This window comes from Strix aluco, chromosome 4, assembly GCF_031877795.1.
Source record: "Strix aluco isolate bStrAlu1 chromosome 4, bStrAlu1.hap1, whole genome shotgun sequence".
Classification (NCBI taxonomy): Eukaryota; Metazoa; Chordata; class Aves; order Strigiformes; family Strigidae; genus Strix; species Strix aluco.
In genome coordinates, this window is record NC_133934.1 from 43,518,422 (window position 1) to 43,534,656 (window position 16,235).

A 16,235-nucleotide genomic window follows, 5' to 3' on the forward strand; every position below is an offset into this window, starting at 1 on the left:
CAACCTGCAAGGACAATATTCTTCAGCAGTGCAGGTTTAATGGCCCTCGAACCGTTACCTCAAGCCGCCGTGACCGCAAAGCGTAACTGAATGGAAGCGAGGAAATACTGGGAATACTTTGCCGTGCCGGATTCGGGGACGCAGTTCTTCCGGCACCGCGAAAAAGAAACCTACATTTGGCAGCCGGGCGGCGCCGGGAAAAGAAACTGAAAGTCGGGGGGTGGGGGGCGGCGGGGCCGGGCCGGGCCGGGCGGCGGCGGCAGCGGCAGCAGGTACTGTGCGGCCGGGGCTTTGGTACAAATTGTGGTTAGGGTTGCCGTTAGGATGGGGTTTAGGGCTGCGACTGGGATTGGGGTTAGGACTAGGATTGGGTTTAGTTCTAGGAGGGCCGTGGTTGGGTTTAGGCATGGGGCTGGAGCTGGGGTTGGGGTTTCCATTAGGGTCGCAGCTGGTTTGGGGCTGGACGAGGGGGCTGGACAGCGTGCAGGGGAACATCTGGGACTTTGCAGGCAGCAGGGGAGCATCCTCCAGGGTGGAGGGGCAACAAGGTGCTGGAAGGGTGTCAAAGGCACCTGGTTGCCTCTGCCGACACTGTAGCCCCAGGCATCTCAGATGTCACTGTATGCACTGCAGAAAAGAACCTATAGCAAAGTATTTAAGCCTTTTTTCTGAAAAGAAATATAGTGGTCCATGCATGAATATGTACAGATACAGTCTGGCTTTCTTTGAGAGCAGCTGACTTGACATATTCAGATATGGAAAGTCATGCTTGTTTAGGAGATTGCTGAAATAGTGATGGCCATCTTCTAGGTAAGTGACAGTTTCAACATGCAAAAATACATGATTTATCCCCGAATGGTGTTCTCAAGCCTTTGATATAGCTTTTTCAATTTAGGTAAGAAAATGGAGAAAAGTCTCAGGTTTATTGCTGCCTTGACAAAAAGTACGTATGCAGGTACACAAATGGTGACTTTATGTAGCTGTATGTATATAAATAGCTTATATTTCATGAAAATAGGTATTGAAGTTCAACTGTAAAGTTATGTTAAGCACACCAGTGTAATATAGTACACTATGTGTACAGTATTTTACAAGTAGATAATAAAAATGTGTTTTAGTTTCTTTTTCCTACAACTTCATTTGCTAGGAGTTTGACACAAGGTGAAAATCACGAAGAAAATTGCAGCTTAGTTTTGAGTTTGTGAAATCTGAAAAATTGAGGTTGCACTTTAGTTTCTTTTGTTAGTTTTTTAACAAAGGTTATAAGACTAAAAATAGCATCTAGAGATTAAATAGTCCTTTTATGGTCTCAGAAAAATGAGGGATAACCATATCTAAGGCAATTGAATATTGCAGTGGCAAACACTGCAACAATAAATACTCCATGAAGCTGTTACCTGAATTGAAACTAGAGGAAACTGAAGTTCACAAGAACTGAGCTGGTGTGGTAGGGACTGCGCAGGGTTATTCCAAGCTGCCTGTTTGTTCTTTAGCTCTAAGGAACTGTACATTGTGACCTTGTAAAGTGGGGAGTTACCCTAACCATTACCGTTGTCTGCTCACTCAAGATTTGAGAATTCTACCCTTGGAAAAAAAGAAGAAAAAAACCAAACCATGATTACCACCATCATGCAATGAAGATGTTGTGGTGGCCTACTTGTGACTGGACTAGCATGAGTGGTGTAGGTACAAGTCCTCGAACCAGGAAACATGGATCATTCCTTGGAGTGTGCCATGTAGATATAGCTAATAAAGCAAATTATGACTAATTATGACTAACCCCCACCAAGGGCCCCTTCATGTGAAGCATTAAACAGATATGTAATGCTCCTCTTTAGTAAACTTTAAGAAAGACAAAAGATGTTTTCCTTATAGTTCATAAAAATATTTATTGATTTTAAAGTGAAAATATGTCTCACAGGGATGTTCACAAAATGCTTTCTGATTTTTCTTAGTTTTATTCCAGTATGATTATGAAGTAGGTAATTTAATGGTTGAAGCCTCAGAGCATACCATATTTCCTGAAAATTATCTCTTGATGACTTAGAGGTTTTTTTTTTGGATGCCAGAATCAAGATCTGTGATGGATTCTGCAGAAGGTCATTTCAAGAAGGTCCTTCATAATGATCCAAAGGACAATGCTAGTAATGATGATAAGGATAGTGAGTGTAGCGACAGTGGCTTCATTCCAACATATGAATATAAAGAGAGTGGGAGTACAAGTGACAGCGATGAGAAGGATGAGACCAGTGACAGAGCAGAAGCAGCTGTTGCACAGATGCTTAAAGAAGAAGAAGATAGAGAAAAAGAAGCTGAAGACCCAGACTACAGTAACGCTTATAGTATCTCAACTACTGAAGAAGTGACTCAGCAGGAATCACAAACTGAAGGCCAGGATTTCAGAGTTCTCCAGCATGAACGTGATTCCCAAAGCCCTGGTGAGGAGCTGTTGTTACCTTATGCTTATGTCTGTAGCATTTATTGCAGTGTCTTACATTTTGGCTCTTCTGTGATTAATTGATTGAGTTATGGTTGTATGGTTTTATCAATAACCATGTGTGTGGTTATTTTAGAAATAAGAAAACATCCTGAATTTCTGAAGAAGTTGAGGCTACATGTTTGGGCATCCCTGTCAAGAGCTCAGTAAGTACAGTGGGGTGCGTGGAAAGAAATGTAATAAATGGTAATAAAAATAGTTTCTTTCAACTAAGTTGTCGTGGTCTGAGCCCAGAGGGCAACTGAGCACCACGCAGGCATTCACTCATCCCTTCCTCCCCAGGGCTGGGAAGGAGAAAATGAATTAAAAAAGCTCAGGAAATGAGATAAGGACAGGGAGGAGTGGATCACCCACTGCAGTCACAGACAAAAGACAGGCTCGTTAGGGGAAGAAAAAAGACATCGCTTTAATTCAAAACACTAAAAACAACAACAAGACAGAATGGGACAGTGAGAAGCGTTACCATATCTTAAAACATCTCCTCCCACCTGTCTCATCTTTGAAGGCTGAGTTTTGTTCTCGATATTCTACCTCCTTCCCCAGCAGTGAAGGAGCAGGGGGTGGGGGGCGCAGTCAGTCCACTGTTTCTTCCTGCAAGGCGGGGAGGAAGCGCTCTTCTGCATTCTTCCCCCTGCTCCACGCGGTATCCCTCTCACCGGAGACAGTCCTCCATGAACTTTCTCTGCCGTGAGTCCTTCCCACGGGATGCAGCTCTTCCCGAGATGGTCCAACGAGGGTCACCCCTTGTGTTGCAGTTCTCCCAGTGCCGAACTACAACAGCGGGGGCTGCTTCTTCCTGTAGAGTCCTGGGGGTCCTCCACCATCCACAGGCGAGTCTCTGCTCCACTGTGGACCTCCGTGGGTGGCAGAAGGGAGCAGCGTGTTTTAAGGCTACTACTTTTACAGTATTTAAAACAGTTTTCCTACAAAATTTTCATATATACCTTCTGTGTTTTTGCATGTCAGTTCTCATGCATGATCTTCTGCATCTCCACATTCTGATTCCTTTCCCTGCTTGATATGGAAAAGGATTAGCAATAGTCCTGTTCAGGTTGACAGTGAAGTGTCTCCTCTGCATTCTGGAGCTGACATGCTAAAGATACTAGTATTAATTAAAGGCAGACAATTTAAGAGTGTAAGACAGGAGTTGACATAGTTTTTTTTCATGGAAGGCTACTCATTGCATCAGATAACAAACTGGGCCTGTAAACCAGAGGCTGTTGATCCCAGCCCGGAAAGAAAGCTGAGTCTTCTCAGATGTGGATCTAAGGTGATGTGTGTCAGGCAGTTTTGACAGCCTTGAAGAAAATAAGCACATTCTTACCATTAGAGTATGAATATTCTCAGAATATGCATTACTGTTGTAATATGTAATAGACAGTACAGTACAGTATGTAATAGACAAATGCAAAAGCTAAGAACCTTTACTAGAAGGGCTTTCCTCCTTTTCATCTGGGCCTGCAAATGTTCTGACTTCTTCATCTGTCCAGGGCAAAACATCATGTCCCTGGACTTTCATGGATTCTTAAAGAGCTGGAGAATGCAGTCAATTCCTAGGATGTATGAAAAACTGCTGAGGTGCTGCCTGTTTATACTTGCCATCTTCAGTGCAAAGGATATGTTTCAAGTTTGACCTAAGACTGGTTAATGCAAATTTTATCAGCTTTCATAGTTTTCTGAAATAGGACAGGGTGAAGAAATCTTTTAATTCTTTGATCTCTTGAAGGAATGCATTGTGATTGAAATCCTCTTGCTGTTTAGATATTTTTCTTGCCATAGATATTCCTTGGATGAGGTAGGTAGTTGTCATTGTCATGATAGTTGCTGGTAACCCGCTTGCTATTTTTAGCTGGAAACTCAGGCAGGAAGGCTCTCAAAATATATTTTGTGGTTATCTTGTGTGGGGTATTTCTTGCAGAACAGGTAGAACTTTCAGCATAAGCAGACATGGACAAGAGGTGCCAAATAAGTCACAGGAGCCTCAGATGCTACAAAAGTATTCAAAGTTGTAAAGGAGACAATTGCTAATACATTCAATAACTGAAAGGATTGAAAGCTATTTAGGACTAACCTTAGATCCAAGAAAGATGGTTTGCTATTGATTTAATTTATAAATTTAATGTTTAATTGATTTAATTAACAAAAACATTTATTTTAAAATCTATTAGTAAGCAAATTTCTTCTGTCCCGTGTCCCCAGCTTTTCTTGGAGTAATGTTATGTACATGCTATTTCTTTTTCTTTCAGGTATGTCAGTCTGTTAAAAGACTTTGTTGAGTCTGAATTCTTTGTGATAGATGGCGATTCCTTACTACTTATGTTTTTAGATGAGAAAACACAATATCTAAACTTCTTCTACCAAATTGAATGCTTCTTGCAGGATTTCACTGAAAAAGGAGCAAAATACGTCATTGCTTTCTTCAAGGTACTGAACAAGTAACATTTGTTTGCCGTTTAAATCACTGCACTCCTTCAAAACCAACTGCTTGATCCTAATCAGGATTAGGAAACTGTTCACTGTGTCAACAAATATAACTGAATAATTTCACTGTTTTTATTTCCCACAGGATGCAGAACAGATGTACTTTCCGTATCCTCATTTTCTTTTCTTACGTACTGTATTAATAGAACACCTGAGGCATAACACAAGCACCACTGTTCATACAGAATTTTCCAATTGTTTATCATCCAAATGGGAGATTTTCCTGAAGAAAAGTTATCCTTACTTCATTATCGTATCTGATGTAGGACTGACCTCTCTCCAAACAGACTATTTATCTATTTTAATTGTTCATTCCTTGTCAAAGAAAATCAACATTGTGCTTGCTTCAGGACAAGAGTATGATATTCTTAGAGTTTATGGATATCATGTTCAGAGTGTGTATAAACACAGATTATTTTTTCAAAAGGTAAGGTACACAACTTTGTTGCTGGTTTGCAGTAATGGTGTTCTACTTAGCAGATTTAATTAAAATATCTCAATATGAGTATTTTACATACTAAAATTATAAAGCACTGACACATGGATCATTTTATGTTTCTTTAATCTACTGGTCTTGAAATCCTTAACAGGCAAACATTATGATTGGTGGCACATTCCTGCCATGTTCTCTATAGTCTCATTTCACATCCTTGTTCACTTAAGGTATGATAGTCTCAAGTAAAGCATTTCCCATATCTTCAGTATCACGTGCCTTAGTTGACTTGTAATATGCCAGAAAAAGACTAGCATTTAGGCCAGGGATGTGATTTTTAAAATTTTATTTAGAATAGATGTTTCTTAGAGGCTGAGGATTGACCTGTATCTGAATGGTTTCTGTCTGTGGCTAGTAGTCCCTGATGCATTGTATCTACTGACTTTTGCATATAACTTTGACTTCTGCACTTCTTAGCATGAGCAAGACCTTCGATGTGCCTGTGAAAACCTAGTCAGGTACAAAGAACCATTCATATGTCTATATGAACATCTCAAGATGAGCCTGAAAAGCATACAAAAAGAGGTAATTTGACCTTTTGATCCTTCTTTTTTCTCCTTGGGTTGACTGTCTTCCTCCATTCCTTTACCTGAAATTCCCCCCTAGCTGGAACTGGGAGCTCTCTTCCTTATCCTGAAGTGACACCCTGAGTTCTGAGAAGGTCTCTTCTGTGCCCATTTTTCTTCACAGCAGCCTGAAGCTGTTTCTTTCTTTAAAGTTCACTGAAGTAGGATGGTCCAGCTGGAAGCTGATCAGTGGGATGCTGCTTAAGGGATGTTTCCATCTTGGCGACTGCCTTTGTCTTGTAGAAGATGGGAACCAGCCCATTCAGCAGTAAAACAACCATCTGTGGCATAAATCCACCCTTAACCATGTGGGGGGCTGTGGCTACTGCCCTCCGGGTGCACTGTGGCCATTGCCTCACCCTCATGGCAGCAGCTGGCTCCTGAGGGTGGGGTGTGGGAGGGTACGTTCAGCAGTGGTGAGTGAGAGTCAGTGCTGCTGCCAAGAGCAACCTTGTCTGTAGGGACATCTCAAAATCTAAACCTTGCAATGGCAGCTGCCAAGGCGAGCACACTCTGTTGACTGAAGTGCTCACAGTCTGGGAATTTTTTTTGAAGAGCTTGATTACAGTTGCAGAGTCTGTTCTTGCATGATTAAAACTGTGGTTTTACAATATTTTAACTTTAAAAAATTGGTATTTTTATGGTACCATAATCACCTCTAGTGCCTAATATACTCCTGCCATTTTCCCGAGTGTTAAGTTATACTGCAGTGCTGTGACTCCACTTCTGCTCCTGCAGAGAGCAACAGTAAGGCTTCCTTGGACTTCAGTGGAAATGATACTGGTTCAGTAAGCTGATTTTTTTCAGGCCAGAAAAAAATGGTGTTACTGAGAAGGCTTCTTAATGCATCACTACTGCTAATATTTTGTTTTCTTATGTGATTATGTTTCCTGAGGCATGTTCAATAATTGGATACCCTAGGAGCAGCAAAACATCAGAGCAGCTGTTCCCTTGGGGCTGGGGCTGTGGGAGCTCCCCTGTGGGTGGCAGGGCAGGGCCTGGTAGCCAGGGCCTGTCCCACTGCCCCAGTCAAGAGCAGGGCAGCTGGGGGGACAGCTGCAACCCCGGGCACCGGGCATCTCCCTGGGAATGGGCTGAGGCTGGACGGGGTTGTCAGCTGGGCTGTACGGAGCTGGAGACAGGCATTGCTGCAGCATCGGTGGCGGTGGCGCAGGGACTGTCGGTCCTGAGGGGCTGAAATGGGGCCCTGGGCAGCTGGGAGGAGGCCCCAGGGTTTGGGCAGGGACAGACAGGGCTGTTGCTGCTCTCAGGGACATGACAAGAGCTATTTTTGATTGTGCCCACTTTTCTTTCTGTAGTTTTCATATCCTTTTTTTCCTTTCTCCAGTGGAACTCTGTAAAGGATAAGACTTGTCTTTATTTTGTAATTTTTATTATAGCAGTCATTTGTGCTATTAATAATATTATGACTCCAGGTTCGCGAGACTGTCTGTCTGTTGAAACAACTGTGGCCTGAAGGATCTGATGTTCGTCGTGTGGTCTGTGTTCTTGCTTGTGCCGTGGGATTAAAAATATACAGCAATATGTTGGAAAATGCAAATACATCCATGGGAGCAAAGACAGAACAATCAGCAAGAGTAAGAATTTTTTTAATATCTTTTCAGCACAGTGACCATAAGCATTTTACTAACAGGAGAGATGGCTGTCCTTCTAAATCCCAAGCTGAAGAGAGGTCCAACTGATTCCTTTGTGATGACACTCTGTAAAGTGGTCTGGTTCAGATAATTACTGTGGCCACAGTTTTTCCAAAGGAGTGTGGTCTCACTGTGGGTGGCATTGTGCCCCCTGCTGCAGTGGCTATTTCTGGGGAAAGTTTTACCTTAGGAGCAATTACTTCCATAGGAAGTTTTACCTTAGAAGGTAGTTGCATTCATTATTTTTCTTTTCCTAACATTGTGGCATACTAGCTTTTACAGAAGAATATACTTTTCCTCAGGTTGGCAAGACATTTCAGAAAAAAAGATTTCTTTCTAGATGTGGTCATGACATTTTTGTGACCATACTGCAAACCTTATATTTTCATCAAGTTGACACAGACGCAATATATCAGTAATATTTTATGAGACACATATTCAGTGGACTACAGGATAGCTACGAGGGGTTAACACAGCTGGATTTCTGTACAGACTTTTTGCTGTGCTGTTGAGAAAAGAGCATAGGCCTATATCTAGATATTAACTTTTCCTATTAAAAGAATAACATTCTAGCCAGATACACTGACAATTGTTTTTAAGCTTTGTCTTGATTTTCATAGTTATTTTGGAAAAGAGATTTTTTTTACGTTTACCAGCACTACAAGAATGTTTATTTTTGAAATAGGTGTATCCACAAGTAATTAAAATACACAGATTGTTTAAATAGATCAAAATTATTAGCTGCTTTAACAAAGTGCAAACCACTGAATTAAGCAGAGGTGAACACAGTTATTTTACTGAAGGACATGGTTGACCTTTTATCTGTCATCTCTCAACAGGGAAGAAGTAATCCCCTATCCCTAGAAGAAGCAGCCGACCTCTGTAGAATGCAGTGTCTTACAGTGACTTTTCTTCTTCATATGCCTCTTTCACAGAGAGCTCAGATCAGGATCATGAAATCCTGCTGGACTAAGCAAGTTTTACCATTAATAAAAATGGTATGTGTAGCACTGTCTTAGTTCCCCGGTCACCAGGTGCAATTATCATTTCAGTTTTCATTTTCCCTTATATGCTACTTTAGTCATCTAATGAGATCAAAGAATGTAATGTACCTGCTGGAAACAAACCTTACCTGGTACAGGAATCTTGTGAACCAGAAATCAGTGGGGCTAGGAGAACGTTTTGGGCAGTATCTCTGTACTTGGCTGCTTCTTAGACATCTCCAGGTAGTCAGCGTTAGTGTACTGGGCTAGATGGACATTTTGGTCTCATCCAGTATGGGAAGTTTGATGGCAGGACTTTTTATTGTTTAAAGGTGGTTATTACAGTGAAGGAGAACAGTGAAGGTGGTATCCTGATCACAGAGAAGTCAAGTAACAGTGTGTTATTTTTCATGTCGATAAAATCTGTGGTAGCTAACCTTGCTTTGGAGGTGCTTTGATCCCTCACATGAAAAGGTGCTTCATAAGAATTGTTTGCTTTATTTTAACAGCAACAGTTGTGTACACATTTTGCTCTGACACAGCTAAGTGACACAAATGACTGGAAATTGGATTTAACTTACCTGCCTGACTTAAATGATGATTCACTGCTCGTAAATCTTGCACATTACTATGAGGTTGAATACACTGAAGGTATTTATCTTTGTTGAACAGTTTAATTTCTTACATTTCTAACTTTATTAAGCTGCAAAATGAGAATGAAACTGTTTGTACAAGCAGAAATGAGAACAGTTTTTTAATTACCCATATAATAATGGATACATTTTGTGGAATAATAGGGGAACTATTTTCTATAGCAAAGTCTAGAAAATCACATGTGAAAGTGTCTTTCACTAGTACTCATTCAGAATACTTTACCATGTCATATCTTTGATGTGCCACCTGCACTTATGCAAAGGAAGATATAGCATAGGTTGTAAGAGCTCTGGGTCACTGTTAGTGGGTATTCTCAACCGTTTGGGTTTTAGCCAGTTTTCTATCCATTTCGTTTTAGTGCAGCACAGTCAGAAAGGAAACTAGATTCTATCCCTAGTGTCAGTGTGACATTGGATAATAGTTTTAATTTCAGGCAAGGTTGATTCAGACAAAATCATATCTTGTCTTATAAATACATAAATTTGTGAGAATGCCAGATGTGTTAAGATTTACAAAAAAGTTACAAAAGCTGACAGAACAAGGAAATATGGAAAAAGATTTGTAGCAAATGTTTATTCTGTTTACTTGAAGTTTTCTGCCATGATTCTGTCTGTTGGTAAAACAGAACGGTTTATGAATCTAGTCACAAGATATCCTATATATACTTCAGTAAAGCAAGTGTAGAGGAATTTTTAAAGGAAATACAAATTAGGAATATGAAACATTTATTTTTATAATTATACCTATGATTGGGCACTAAAAAGAAAATTATCAGTTCAAGATCCTACCCTACAGGAGATGAAGGTGAGAGAAACTCTTTAGCTGTGGAGCTTGCAGACTTCCACAGATAGTCTAAATCTGGTGTTTTTTCCAAAATGCAACTTCTCAGTACATTTAGTTAGTTATACCCTGGGCTGTTAAAAACTGTGAATGTACAGAGTTCTGTTCTAATTTGTTCTGATGACCAAAGACCTTGGGTAGGACCGAAGTCTTTGTGCCTGATGTTGCACAGGTGAGTAGGTAGGTTGTGTTTGAGGAAACTTAATTTTAAAGTGCCTGTTGTTTTGGATTTTTTTTCTTTCTTCCCTGTGCAGGATTAGAGTTCAGAAAGGAACTGGGGAAAGAAATGGAGAATGAATACAAGTGTTTATGGGACACAGTAACGAAACTGGCTGTGAAATACAGTTTTGGAGATGCTTTCCCGATACGAAAGACCTCCCAATTATTTCTTGAGCAGGAACAGACATTATTTAGAGGTACTGACAACTCCACAAATTAGAGAGTTAGATGCATGATCTTCATTACTATCACTAAAAGTTCTTGGAGTAGGGATCTGATTTTATCCTGATCACAGATCTAATCCATGCTTCATGGATTCTCTCCTCCTTCCTTTCAACCCACTAGCAAAACTTGCAACTGATGCCAAAATAAGTCTAACCAGGCTTTATGGATGAAATTCTGACTCCACTGCAGACAGCACAAGTGTCATTATTGACTTCAGTAGGAATTGGGTTTAGTTCCATGATTGCTGGCCCAAATCTTTTATATGTATTGTAAAAAACATTATGATTAGTGTAATACAAATAATAATAAAAAGCGTAATAATTCCTTATAATTAAAGTGAAGATTACACTGCAGGAAGAGTGTCTGAAGAACATCTTTCTACATGTTGACATAGGGTTATGCAGGTATTGGGCATGGGAGCAGAAAATTAAGTGAAATATAGAATTGTTGCCCTAGTGTTGTCCAGCCATCACTGTAGCTCACATTGCAGTCCCTGAAGTTTGTAAAAATGTGACTTGCCCTAAGTGTCTTAAATTACACCATCATCCTGTTTAGTAGCCCATAATTGGGAATGTGAGTAGTTGTCTTGGAGATTATTTGTTTTCTTCCCTTGTTTACAAGACCTGTTCTGAATATCTGAAAGGAGTAGGTAGAGATTTTTGCCTGATATCTGACATTTCTTGAGAATCAGTTTTGTTTCAGCCTTCAAAAGTTTGTTTTAAACCTATCAAATTGTATAAATCTTTAGAAGAGACAGTTGGTAAGAAATTCAGTAAAGTCTGGAGTATAATTCTACTTAGGTTTGTGGGTGTTCTTCAGCTGGTTTCAAAGATGTCAAGAGGGAGAAGTGGAGAAAAAAAGGCAGCTTCTTTGTATCTGTGGGATATTAAGGCATCTTCTGGCACAGCATTTGTGTTGCCTATTTCTGTATCTCCTTTGGACACCTTGGAGACTGAAGTTGTGGCTAGACTTTAAATGTGGGAGGGATGCACAATGTTACATCTCATCTTTAGTCATCTAATGTAAGTGCAGTTGAAAGTGGAGACTGTGGTCTTTATGGGATCAGTGCAGGAAGGCAGATGCCTGTGAGATGGGATGGATTGTAGCATTCAAAAAGTTAGCATAGTGTCTAAAATGGGTTATGAGAATATCTACTCTGAAGCAGTAATGATGTCTGCTTCATCCTTCTTCCCGTGCTTGAGAAGAAACAGGAAAAGGGGAACTAGTGAACTGCTGCTTACTTTTAGCAAATTTTGCTTTATAGAATTTCATTTATAATGTAACTTGACAGAATTTTCAAGTATGATATGCAATTATATATATTCCTAGTTAAACAATATTAATTATTTTTTACACTGCAAAGATTATGAAGAAGAAATTCCTAACATTGGACTAATCTCCTTGAAATCTGATCTTGTTGAAGATTATGCTGGAGATGTTTTGAAAGACCTACCTGTTCTAAAAAGGTACATATATGAGTATTATTCAAATGAAATAATATTATATGGGCTTATTTTCTACTCCCCTGCACTTTACATCCATATTATGCTCAATTTGGACAAATGTGGAAGTGGTTTTGCTATGACTGAGTAAAATTTCACTTTTACATGTACTGGTGTAAATTTTAACGAAAGTTAAGAATAAGAATGGATGAGAGTCAATATATTTTCTCATACAGTTATTTCTTTGCATTATAGTCTTTGATTCTTATTCTACATTCTGGAATTTTTTTTCTAAATGTACAATTTGTGTTTGAAAGGCCTTATCCTAACTTGCAAAGCTCAGATTGATTTTGGGAAAAGAAAAACATTAAATAAAAATACTGAAAAAAAAAGTAAGAGATCCTTTACAGTTGCTCTGCTGCTTGTGGAAGTGGTTCTGTGCTGCGTAATGAGTATTCTTTAGCCGGTGTGCGAGTTACGTAGTTACAGTGCAGGCTGTGATTAATCTGTATGAAAATAAGTGAAAAAATGGGGGTTTACTTTGTTAGTAATTCTTTCTGAAAAACTAAGGGTATCTTGACATACTATATTTGGAGTAGAATTAAACCCTGTGTTGTTTTTCTCCCACAGTAAAATTGTGTTTTGATAAATACAGGGGTGTTTGAATGTTTTGAACATTTCATTAGAGATACCAGAAAACACTTTCAATTTCTGCTGTCTTTTTAATGTTTGTATGTTTCAGCAATGATCCTGCAGTTACCTCACTCATTAAATACAAGGAATTTGATGAGCTTCGTCACTGGCATTCTGGCAGACCTTTGACTGAGGAGTATGAGCGAGTACAGTGCAATGCTGATGGTAAGAAAAACTGTATCAAAGCCCATGTGCCTGTGCTGGATAGAACAGTATTGTAAAGGTTATTGTGGTTTTGGAGGACTTCTTATTTCAGAAAATATTTGCAGCTGTAAAATACTTGCCAAAGTAGAGCTACCACAATAGCTAAATTATACTTAAATTGATGTGCCCGTACATTATATGTATGCATTGTGTGTTATCTTAAATAGGTCTAACAAGTTTAACAGAATGAGCGCTTATGGTCAGGTGTTCATGGTATATTCCCTTTTGCTTGCAAAATGCTTCACAGATTTATATATGCAAACTGTATGCACGTATGCAGTTTAATGTTTAAATACATAGTTTGGATAATGCACGTCCATACGTTGCAAAATCTGGTCAGATATTTGCACAGTGCACACATAACCAATCTTATCTTTTGAGAACATAATTAAAATAAGAAATAAAAGAAGTTGTGGTTTAGCCCCAGCTGACAACTAAGCACCACAGCCACTCACTCACTGCCCGCCACCCCTGCGGGATAGGGGAGAGAATCAGAAGGGTGAAAGTGAAAAAACTCATGGGTTGAGATAAAGACAGTTTAATAGGTAAAGCAAAAGCTGCACACGCAAACAAAGCAAAACGAGAAGTTCATTCACTACTTCCCATCAGCAGGCAGGTGTTTAGAGCCATCTCTAGGTAAGCAGGGCTCCATCATGTGTCGTGGTTACTTGGGTAGACAAATGCCGTAACTCCAAACATTCCCCCCATTCCTCCTTCTTCCCCCAACTTTTGTTGCTGAGCATGATGTCATATGGTATGGAATATCCCTTTGGTCAGCTGTCCCAGCTGTGTCCCCTCCCAACTTCTTGTGCACCCCCAGCCTACTTGCTGGTGGGGTGGTGTGAGAAGCAGAAAAGGCCTTGACTCTGTGAAAGCACTGCACAGCAACAACTGAACACCCCTGTGCTAGCAACACTGTTTTTATAACAAATCCAAAACATTGCCCCATAGTAGCTACTGTGAAGAAATTTAACTCTATTTCACTAAAACCAGCACAGAAGTAAACAAAAGTTGTTTGTGTCATAATTCTTGATGTTATGCATTATAGTTTCCTGTAAGTTTTTTCCAGTTTGAGATACTAAGGTAAACAAACCATGGACTTAGCTTTGATCTTAGATTTGCATATTTGCATGAAATGAAGTCTACAATGCTGTATGTACCAGCAAGTACACAAAACTTTCTCTCAAAGATGTTCTCATCATCTGTTGCGTCATACAGTGAATTAAACTGTGAAAAACCTACCAGGAGTTGAGAAGTCATGAATTACTGTTGGTATTTCCAGTGTCTCTTATGGTTTTCATTCGTGATTTAGAAGTGGTGTTTTCTGAGCGCGTATTTGCACCACTTGACCTATGAAACCAGGGTTCCACCTGCTCATCTTTCTGATTGGATGATGTTTTGCATTCTTCTGTGCACTGCAATTTCAACAGGAAGTTTGGAGAGCATAGCCTGCAGAATAGTAGCTGGAGCATCTTCCATGATGTTGAAGTTGAAAGTTTATGTCCACTCCAGCTGGAGAGAGCGACCCTTTCTCTCCCATGCCTTGCATGAGTGCTCTGAATGCTGGCAAGTGTACCTCAGTCTTTCTTGTGAAAAACAGAAAGATCTTCCAAGATGGGTCTTCACACTCAGAAACTGACTCATCGTTTTGATTTTAGGGCAGTGAGAAATACCTAGGCTTGAGTGTGGAAGTATCCATCTGCCCAGTTCAGTATCTTCCATTGGCTGGCATAAGTGTTCTTCCAGTAGCTTTATTTATTTATGTTTTCATGACAGACTCTTGTTTTCATGGGGGAGAGGTCTCTTTCTGATCATCTGAATTACCTTCAGAAGACACCTTCCTATTTTCACAGACTGTGTGAGAAGCCTAGGCATTTTGCTCAGTGATATTTTTTTCCAGGCATCCTGCTTGTTAAGTTTTCCAATATTTTTAATGTGTGCCTAAAGTAGTTTGAATTTGAGTCTGTTGCCTATCTCTCAGATAATTCAAAATACTGTTGAATTTCAGTAAGTCTTAGTAGCCAGCCTCTATCAAAAAGTGATTTTAGCCTTTAAGTCAATGAGGAATTTTTAGGAAATTTATCCATAACCCAGGTATCTTTTCTTGGAAATAGATTAGGCTGGAATTCTATCAGAGTGTTTTTTAATCAATTGTACTTGTTTGCAGCAAAATCCAAAGCTCCAGAAGAAAGAAGACAAATACAAAAGTTGCAGACTTTTCATCATTTTTATGCAAGCACTCTGGAAGACAGCACTTCAAAACTTATTGTACATCAAGAGGATGTGTCAGGGAATGCTAATGCTGCTGTTAAAAAGACACAAAAAAAGCATGTGAGTATATTCAAGTTGCTCTTTCCAAATTTTTTTCTATTATCCAGGAAAGGATTTCTACTATATGAATCCCACAGTTGAAGTTTTATATTCTGAATGCACTAGCAGTTATCAGTTGAAGAAATTTAAATTGCCTTTGTACTTAAAATTTAATTAACTAATTGGCAAAAGTATTTTTGTTCCTAGTTAGGTATATTGATAAGTGATTATATTTTAACAGGCACAAGTAAATAAAAAAAATTAATAAATATGAACTCTGTGAAGGAAACTGGAGTTCATTAATTTAATTTTACTTTAAGAAACAATTGAGAAATACTGGAAAAAACATTATTCAGTTATTTATTTCCCTGCACTATTTGGAAACATTCGCTGTGAAAGATCCTGTAGATATTTCAAACTATGTGAACATTGTCAGAAATCACAGGGTGTGTAGCATGTACTCACATGCTGATGAACAACATTGAGCAATAGTAATTTGAGTAATGTTTCATAATAGACTGTACTATGGATTACAGACTATGGCCTGTTGAATTACCTGTGAAAGTCTGTATGTAAAATAACTGTTAACTTCAAGTACAGTTGGACTCTTAATTTTATTTAACTTATAGAAAAGCATCTCAATATGATCAGACTTACCCATGCATAAAATAAAAGCTTGAAATTTAACTTTCATACATCTACTATTTTATTTTTCCACATTTGTGCTTTTTTATACTACTTGTGAAGCTTTATACTGACTTCAAATGAAGCTTTGGGAAGCTTATTTGAGCAACATATATTGGGATTCAGAAATTCTATCTCCTTCAAAATGAAGTACTGTTTTAAACAATTCCCAAAACAGTGCATCACAGATTAATTGAAAACTGTAATGTACCTGCTGTGATTGAGTTTATGGATTACCTTTTTTAAGATGATGCTTGCACACAGTGATGGTTAGTTCTAAATATCTTTA

General features: G+C 39.1%; 1 protein-coding gene across 10 annotated transcripts in view; it reads left to right on the forward strand.

Annotated features, from left to right (window-relative positions):
* The first annotated feature begins 220 nt into the window (after nucleotides 1–220).
* The window catches only part of DDX60 (DExD/H-box helicase 60), a 49,614-nt gene continuing 33,599 nt past the window's right edge, over nucleotides 221–16,235 (forward strand). For 2 of the 10 annotated variants that reach the window (XR_012623118.1, XM_074822868.1), the window contains exons 1-14: nucleotides 252–272; nucleotides 896–943; nucleotides 2,070–2,438; nucleotides 2,574–2,643; nucleotides 4,744–4,921; nucleotides 5,064–5,405; nucleotides 5,889–5,996; nucleotides 7,474–7,635; nucleotides 8,532–8,690; nucleotides 9,185–9,326; nucleotides 10,424–10,585; nucleotides 11,977–12,079; nucleotides 12,798–12,913; nucleotides 15,120–15,283. Coding sequence is in view for 8 of the 10 variants with exons in the window: in XM_074822868.1 (XP_074678969.1) it covers nucleotides 904–943; nucleotides 2,070–2,438; nucleotides 2,574–2,643; nucleotides 4,744–4,921; nucleotides 5,064–5,405; nucleotides 5,889–5,996; nucleotides 7,474–7,635; nucleotides 8,532–8,690; nucleotides 9,185–9,326; nucleotides 10,424–10,585; nucleotides 11,977–12,079; nucleotides 12,798–12,913; nucleotides 15,120–15,283 (2,115 nt within the window). In the remaining 2 variants the exon portion in view is untranslated. Of the gene's footprint in view, nucleotides 273–895; nucleotides 944–1,568; nucleotides 1,683–2,069; nucleotides 2,439–2,573; nucleotides 2,644–4,743; nucleotides 4,922–5,063; nucleotides 5,406–5,888; nucleotides 5,997–7,473; nucleotides 7,636–8,531; nucleotides 8,691–9,184; nucleotides 9,327–10,423; nucleotides 10,586–11,976; nucleotides 12,080–12,797; nucleotides 12,914–15,119; nucleotides 15,284–16,235 lie in introns of those variants that run through there. The other 8 variants (XR_012623117.1, XM_074822865.1, XM_074822863.1 and 5 more) reach the window with 7 other exon arrangements.